This window comes from Toxotes jaculatrix, chromosome 14 (assembly GCF_017976425.1).
Source record: "Toxotes jaculatrix isolate fToxJac2 chromosome 14, fToxJac2.pri, whole genome shotgun sequence".
In the NCBI taxonomy this organism is placed as follows: domain Eukaryota; kingdom Metazoa; phylum Chordata; class Actinopteri; family Toxotidae; genus Toxotes; species Toxotes jaculatrix.
Genome location: NC_054407.1, coordinates 1,352,201 through 1,360,395, shown reverse-complemented (window position 1 = coordinate 1,360,395; position 8,195 = coordinate 1,352,201). Strand labels below are relative to the sequence as shown.

Sequence of the window (8,195 nt, the reverse complement as noted above, 5' to 3'; positions counted from 1 at the left end):
ACATTTCTAAAGCACTAATGTAATACTATTAAAAAAAAGAAAAAAGAAAATATGCATGTTAGAAACTATTTTGTGACAGTGTGATGTTTAGATGTTGTAGATTTGTTCCATCTTTCCTCTGTTTTCTGGCGGGCCCATCCATTCATTCTTTGATATGCGTTCAAATGTAGGCGGTGAACTTGGAGGTTTCATTTTTCTGAGCTGTTAAAATGCCTGGTATGGCCAGTATATTGCGAGAGCTGACAGAAGGGAAAAAACTACCAAGAACACCACAAACCGATTAAATGGTCCAATGATTGTGTGGACCGATTTGATTAAGATTTTTTTTTTTATCAATACCTAACAAACCATCTGTTAAACATGAATAAACAAATGGTGGCACATTAACAGACGTGTAAATAATGAATAATCTTCACTTTAGATTAGGGGACATAATAACTGCAAATCATTTATAGATTTTTTAATGAATGCCTAACAAATCATCTGTTAAACATGAATAAACAAATGGTGGTACAGTGGGTTTTTTAACACATCTGCACTATTTCACCAATAATTTACTAATAAGGTTGATCATATTGAAAATTAGTTGATGATGAATAAATCATGGACAAACAATGTTGGCACCGCATTTTTAATAATGTCTAAATCATATATAAATGTTGTACAACTTTAGTTATAAATGCTTTTATAATCATTTACAAATGTATAGAAATGGTTTATCCATGATTAGTTCAGTATGTACTAATAGTTTATAAATGTCTTATAACTTAATTAATAAGTGTTTTAATAATTATTTACAAATGTATATAAGTGTTTAGTTCATGATCAGTTAACTATCTACTAATATCTACTAATAGCTTATAAATGTATTATAACGGTTCGTTATTCTAAAGTGTTACCCTATATTCGAATAAAATCTTATTCAGTGATGATTGTTAAACATCACTGTTGAATGTGATTATAAATGAATTAAGAAAATAACAGCATTTGGAGAGACTAAACATTTTTAGTGTTTTATGTATCTCAAAGAGCTGATAATACCATATATATATATAGACACTGTTACAGGTAAGGATATAGCCCTTAGTAGGACTGGCTCAGGCAACTGAATCATCCCTTAGTTATGCTGCTATAGGCCTAGGCTGCTGGGGGACATCCCATGATTTACTGCGCACTTCTTCTTCTTTCTCTTTCTCTCCTCAGACCCACTCTCACATTTATTAGCCTTTATTACATGTCATTAACTCTGTGTCCTCTCTGTCCCGTAGTCCTGTGTTTGTTTCTCTCTGGTCTCTCTTTCTCTGTACCTTTCTGCAGGTACCTCTGGCTCCGGAGCTGCATGTCCTATGGTCCTGGCTCCACCCACCTGTTGCTGTTTATTGTTCACAATGATCCATTTCTAACATGTTTGATGTTCCACTCTGCTACAGATAAATATTGGATTAATATTCTATGCAGATTGTAATGTAAATAATTACCAGTCATGACAGCTTTTTGCCTCTGTGCTCTGTTTCCTATCATAACTGTAATCTGCTGAGCATACATTATCCAATAACTGTTCACTAACTGTAATGTAAATGCTGACCCACTAATATTGTCCATTGTCTGTATTATGCTGCATGTCCTTCTCCTCCTCTCCTCCATTCCTAGCTGTTCTATCTTCCTCCTTTTCCTCCTTTCACCCAGCCCGTCCATCAGCAGGAGGGTCCCCCATCTGAGCCAGGTTCTGCTCAAGGTTTCTTCCTGTTAAAGGGGAGTTTTTTCTTGCCACTGTCTCCTTAAGCGCTTTGAGACAATTTTGATTGTGGAAGGCGCTATATAAATAAAATTGAATTGAATTGAATTGAACTGAATTGGACTGCCTGGTTAGCTCAGTTGGTAGAGCATGCGACTCAACTTCGCAGGGTTGTAGGTTTGAATCCCACTCTGGGTGGCACCACCTCCTTTGGGTTCACCTCCCATGGGTTCACCTCCCATGGGTTCACCACCCCTGGGAGGTGTGATAGGCCTTCGGTGCATTGTGAATTGGGCGGGCTGCCCCTGTGACCTGGGCCTGGACCCAGATTAGCAGCTGATGTCATGACATTGCTTTTCCATCCTTTTGATCAACAAAAGTTCTCACGACAGAAAAATATGAGGAGAAGGAATCTTAAAGAGTTTAACACATTTCGATGAAAGTATAATTTCATTGGGCACTAGAAGCCACTGAAGAACTTCAGTTACTGTACTTGGATTTGGTCTTGTGTAGGTGGCAGAATATTGAATGTAAATACAGGTAAAAAAGGGATGCCAGCTCCCTGTGTTTGAAAGACACCTAAAGACCAACAAACTAAACAGGTGCAGATGACTGAGACGTTTGGAGGCTCTTGTTTCTTTGTTGGCAGCATCTGCAGCAGAGGACCGTCACTGTGATGATGATGATGAGGACCGTGAGCAGGATGAAGACTGCACCTACCCACGCTCCAAGACTCAGCTCTGCAGAGGACAGTGAGGATCACAGTTAGACAGAGGGACCCCACAGCACTTTCATGTACTGTTTGCATCACCTGTGGTCATTTCCCTAAGCCCACTAGAGCAGACAAAAGCATGTATCCTTAAAAGACATGAGCAGGACTTATCACATCCTGCCCTTTGCCTTCAGAGCCATCACATGATGAGGACTGAGATGTACAGTGCAGTGTGTACAGAGTGTATGCACCTTGCAGGACATTTTTGTGTCCATCTGTACACTGCTGTTCACTCCAGGCTCCCAGCTGAGCGGCTCTGGCTCTGGAGGGGATGTAAGCCGCTACCATGAAGCAGTAACTCTCTCCTGCATCCAACCCCGATACCTCTGCCAAACTGGAGTCAGTTATGATGTCTCTCTGTCAGGCAGGCAGGCAGACATTACAATTACATTTTCAAAATAGAATAATAGAATAGAATAATGAAATTCTTTTTATGTCATAGAATGAAAGGCCAAATGACTGTGCTCACCTTTCCTGTACTTCCGGACTTGTGGTAGCTGATCTTGTACTTGAGGTCATTTTTGAAAACATCTCTGATGCTGAGTTGCTTCCCACGCTGATGGATCCCGGTCAGAGGATCCGTGATGTTGACAGTTACTTTGGTTTCCACTGCCTCCACAGTGAATTCCGCTGCGCTGATGTTAGCTGAGGAGAGGACCAGTCAGCAGTGATGATCTTACTGCCTGTCTGTCTCAAACAGCTTAAGGGTGTCTTATTCATAAAGCTGAGGGATGTGAGTGGCTCCGTCACCTCTTTTATCATTTGTGTACGCACAGCATTCTGCTTTTTGAAACTAGCTCCACATCAACCAGCTACAACAATAACTAATTAGCATATTGAAATTGAAAGAATTTAGTTTTATACATCAAGCAAGTATCATTTGCTGTTGATAGTTGCCCATTTTTACTTTAGCAGGATTATTAATGCATTTTACTTATATTATGATATTGGTACTTAGGTTAGAACACCTCCATTTTGTTTATAAAAATGACACAACTGTCTCAGTGTTTCTGAAATTAAAGCATAGAACAAACAGTTTAATTTTAAAAACAAGGAATTATTGAATCTTCTTGAACTAAACTGAATCTAAATGTCTGACTCATCCAGCAGCTGAACACACTCCTCACAAACTTTCTACAATGGAAATCAAACATTGTTCAGACGGTTCATCCCAGCACTGCTGCAGAAGTTCCCACAAATGTGTCGCATTTGTTTTCACCTTCTGCCCAGTTCATCCCAGACCAGCTCCGTGGGGTGTAGGTTCGGAGACTGTGCTGGTCTTCACCATGTGAAGCCACCCTCTGGTTCTGTTCTTCTGATGTCAGGGTCATGATGTAGTATGGTCTGTCTTGTTTGTTACTGCCTGTGCTCACCATGTCACCCTGTTCCTGCAGTACAGTATTGTCCTGATAAAGCATCAGAGGGTGCAGTAACACTGCCTTTGTACAGACAGTGGGTTTGGAAGTCATCAGTTGAAGCTGGGTCACCTGTACGAATTGTCTTAAACTTTTTAATAGGTAACCGTGTGTTACAAAGATATCAGTACGTGTGTGTGTGTGTGTGTGTGTGTGTGTACATATGATACCTACTTTGTTTAAATGGGTTGAAGGGTGGGGACAAAGTGTGAGGAAACACATCCGGGTCACCTTCATAGTCCCTCACGTCATCATCCAATCGGATGTCAGCAGTGTAGGTCCTGTCCAGGCAGATCATGAAAATGTGGTTTACATATGTATGATGTGCATTCAACATACATGGTGTTGTAATTTTGCCCAGAAGTGTTGGAAAGAATACAATGAATAATGGCATCTAACAGACTGGTTGCCAGGAAATTCCTAAAATATGATTAACTATGTAATATGATTGATAATATGATGAACAGGAGTTACACCTTGACGTCTTTAAATTACAGACCTCTGACCTGAGACAGGACTACAGATGCAAATTAGTCCGAAGCTGTAATCAGGAGCAGTGCTTCAAATGGTGAATTCTATGTTTGAACTGTAAACAGCCAGAGCACCAAACATCACCAAATGCCAGAAAGAGGAGGAAGAGAGCTAGTATAAAAAGTAAGCTAGTCAGCTTGGACCTAAAGCTGTTCCTTGTACCCAGAAATAAGACTCAAGCTCATTCAGCAACAGGAAATTAGAGACGGTTGTATCCACATTTTTACAGAGACCTAGCTCCATCACAACATCCAGGATCAAGCTAATGCGCTTGGACCATGTTCTGTGCTGACAGAACACAAGTCTCCTGTTAAGGTGAGGGGTGGAGGTGGAGTCTGTGTTCGCATCAACGATCCTGGTGCTCAGACACAGTCAAAGTGGGTGGGCAGTGTTTACCAGATGTCGAGTTTTGGAAAAAAGAAATGATCTGCCCTTAGAATGCACCCGTGTGTTTGTTACTGCTGTTTACGTTCCTCCACATGCACATTTTTAAAAATACACTCCAGGAATTGTATGAGGTCATCATGTTCGTAAATTGGCCTACGTCATCTAATTCCTCTACGTTACATAACTGAGTGACAGCATGATTTGTATGGTAATAGTCACCTATTGTCATAACCTTTTTGTGTGAGATGGTTAATAAATATCATATACTCCATATTTATTTCAGTTTTTTCTGTTTCTTGAAAAACTTGAAAACGTGGCCATTATTTTAAGAGGGTGACGATATTAAGAAACCATATCGGAAATATTATACCAGGCTCGAAGGGTCTTGTTCCTACCTGTCGTAGGGTATGAGCTGCTCGCTCAGATCACACTCGGACTCTGAAACTTGGATGCAGTCAGGACTCTCTGTCCAGTCATTGTTATCGCTGGTAAGTCACATGAGAAAAGACACAAAACAGGGGATTCGAGCCTTTGATAAAATTGAACAAAATTCTCACACTCTGTTACTGGCGTCATGCAGCACTTTCATTTAAGTTAAATACAAGGTTTTAAAATAGATTTTCTGAAAACTGATGCATGACTTGAAGGAAAAGCTCATACTTATGAGACAGAACATTGAGAAGAACCTTTAAAATAAACAAATGCAGCTTCAGTCACAGAGACTGTTCAACTGGCTGTTTGAACAGGAACAGACTAGCTAATGTGCCATATCATCTGTTTTTTTCAATGAAACCCTAAAATGTAAGTATTAACAGAAGGAAAGAAGAACATTTAACCAGTTAGAATACTGCATTTCTATTCCCTGTTTCCATGACAAACAAACAAACAAAAAGTGAAGTGGTTCCCTGGTTTAAACTAAACTAAAAATATGGAAAAAACAGATGATATGGCACATTAGTTAGAAAAAATATATACCTGTAATGATGCACAAAGACTAACATAGCACTGGCGGAAAAATTGTTATAATCCTTTGAAAGTTAAAATCTTTAACCTGCCTTTCAGATTTGGTCAATTTTAAAGTTCCACTGTCAAAAATACAGTTTCTTCTTCTGTTATTCTGTACATGCTCTGTGCCATACATCAGATGTACGTGTGTGTGTGTGTGTGTGTGTGTGTGTGTGTGTGTGTGTGTGTGTGCATGTGTGTGTGTACTCACCTAGAGTACAGGACAGTGTATGCGTAGTCAGAGGCTTTGGAAGTCCAGGTGAGGACAGTTTTAAAGTCCAAAGACACCCAGCGAACATTCTCTACTTGGGGCTCTAAGTTATCTGTGAATGAAATGAAACACAACATTAATTTCCACTCGCCCATGATCTCTGAATACTCTCCCTTCCTGCTTTTTGTTTTTCAGCACCTTCACCTCCCGATCCTCCTTCTTCCTCACTGACAGACCAGAATTAAAGACTTTGCCAGTTAGCAAAGCTGAACTTACAATAAAAGTCATAAAAGTACTCATACTTTCAAATTCTTAATCAGATCTGACAAAACCAAAAAAATATTTTTAGAAAATCAAATAGAATTTTCCATTGTTCTACCTGATAAAATGGAGTGGCTGGTTTTCTCTCTGTTTATATAAATGGTTTCCACATTCATGCTGCATTTTTCTACTCTTATCACACACACACAATACAGTAATTTGAAGTTCTCTTGCCCGAGGAGGCGCCACATTTTGTTTGGTTCACTGGTTGCATTAACATTCCCACATCCAAAATAAATGCTGCCTTGTGATTTGGTAAATCGCGTCACAGCACATGTTGTAACTCCCACATTGTTAAAATACCTCCGCAGAGAAACTGGAGAATGTTACTGCAGAGAATGTACAACTCTACAAAGATCCTCGCTTTATAAACACAGTCTATATCTAACATGAATTTTGACCTACAGTGTGAATCCTCCAGCGCTCCTCTCCGTCAGATACAGTGGCTCAGGCGTAGAATGAGAAGTGTCATACTGAACTAGTCTCTGTCTCTGTCACACTCTTAACAATTAGGTTAGATTTGATGAGCCAGACTATTTGTATGCAACGCTTGGAGCCAAGGGGGGGACCAGTGGTAGCCATGGAAACGTCCACACAATAGAGGTGGAGAGATAATCCACAGAGTCCACATGGGGACTCTTTCTCCTGTCCACAGTGAGGTCTGAGGACATTCCATTCTTCTTTTATTGTATTTGAGTGGAGGCAGAAATCTCAAGTATTTCAAAAACCTGGACACATTGAAGCAAACCTTGCCGCATGGCTTTGTGTTTCACCGGACACAGGCCTAACTACGCCTGAGAGCCTGGGACATCAGACATCATGAGTTCCCTGCTTCCATGTAAATTCTTAAATGGAACTGGAAGAAGTGAGGGGACAAAAAGTCCCGGTATCTGTGACAAAGAGAACATGGTGGACAGCAGTTTTTATCTGTTTAACTGTCAGTCCACAGAATTATTGCTCATTACATTTTCTATTTTTTTTATGTTGATTTTTTTCTGTTGTCATTTCTTTTTGTCTTTTATTATATTGTTTTTTATCCATTAATGTGTTATGTTGTATTGTTCTGTAACCTTTGTTTTTTTTTCTTTTTACTAAACTAAAACTAAAACTAAACTAAAGACTGACTAGACTGGCTCTTTGTTCATACATTTCAAAATCCTTCTCAGTGCCTACAAATCTCTCCACGGTCTCACCCCTTACAGCACCACCAGATCCCCCACGCCCTCCCACCGGAGAATGTTGGCTGTGCGTTGTTTGTGAAAACATCGCATCATTCCAGAGCTGCTCCTCAGCTCTGCCTGCCTGCCTGCCTGCCTGTCTGCCTGTCTGTCTGAACATGGTTTTACCTGCAGCAGTGATAATCCAAGCAGAGAGGCAGATTCCCATATAAAACAGAGTTTTCACAGATTCCATGTTAGTGCAATGGAAAATAATCCTTTGTATTTTAGCTCCCGCAAAAGTGGCAGTAGATGAGATGTTCCTCTGGGCTGAAGCTGCTCAGACTGAGTGTGTTTTCTGCTCAGCAGGATGGAGTGTAGGAGGTGCAGATGGGGGGAAAACTGTTCAGGGTACCGCCTGGTTCCGCCTGCTGATTCCACCCACATGTGTGTTGATGGGGGATTCTACAATAAAGTGTTCACTCTGAACTCCTCCTGACTGGGAGTATGAATGTCCTTGGGCTGACACCCCCCCCACCCCTTGACTTTAAAACCTGCTGATTGTTGCTCTGTGACTCTTTGAACACGCACAAACATGAGTAATTCGTTTACAGTAGTCATACCAACCCTGGAAAGAATCAAATGGTTGATTCTTCCTCAG

The 8,195-nt window shown here is 40.4% G+C and overlaps 1 protein-coding gene across 1 annotated transcript; it reads right to left on the bottom strand.

Moving 5' to 3' along the window:
- Window positions 1-1,906: 1,906 nt before the first annotated feature.
- On the bottom strand, window positions 1,907-7,978 carry LOC121193688 (tissue factor-like). Its single transcript, XM_041056121.1, has 7 exons — window positions 7,724-7,978; window positions 6,057-6,168; window positions 5,236-5,325; window positions 4,097-4,203; window positions 2,977-3,152; window positions 2,699-2,864; window positions 1,907-2,475 (listed from the first exon to the last, which is right to left on the bottom strand). The coding sequence occupies exons 1-7, from the start codon at window positions 7,788-7,790 to the stop codon at window positions 2,330-2,332; spliced, it is 864 nt and encodes a 287-aa protein (XP_040912055.1). The 5' UTR covers window positions 7,791-7,978; the 3' UTR covers window positions 1,907-2,329.
- Between the last annotated feature and the right edge of the window lie 217 nt (window positions 7,979-8,195).

What these genes read in the sequence shown, in the direction of transcription:
- LOC121193688 (XM_041056121.1), bottom strand. Translation starts at nt 7,790, where the DNA reads ATGGAATCTGTGAAAACTCTGTTTTATATGGGAATCTGCCTCTCTGCT. An exon ending in TTGGATTATCACTGCTGCAG is followed by an intron (nt 6,169 to 7,723) that starts GTAAAACCATGT and finishes TTTCATTCACAG; the next exon opens with ATAACTTAGAGCCCCAAGTA. An exon ending in ACACAAAAATGTCCTGCAAG is followed by an intron (nt 2,476 to 2,698) that starts GTGCATACACTC and finishes TGTCCTCTGCAG; the next exon opens with AGCTGAGTCTTGGAGCGTGG.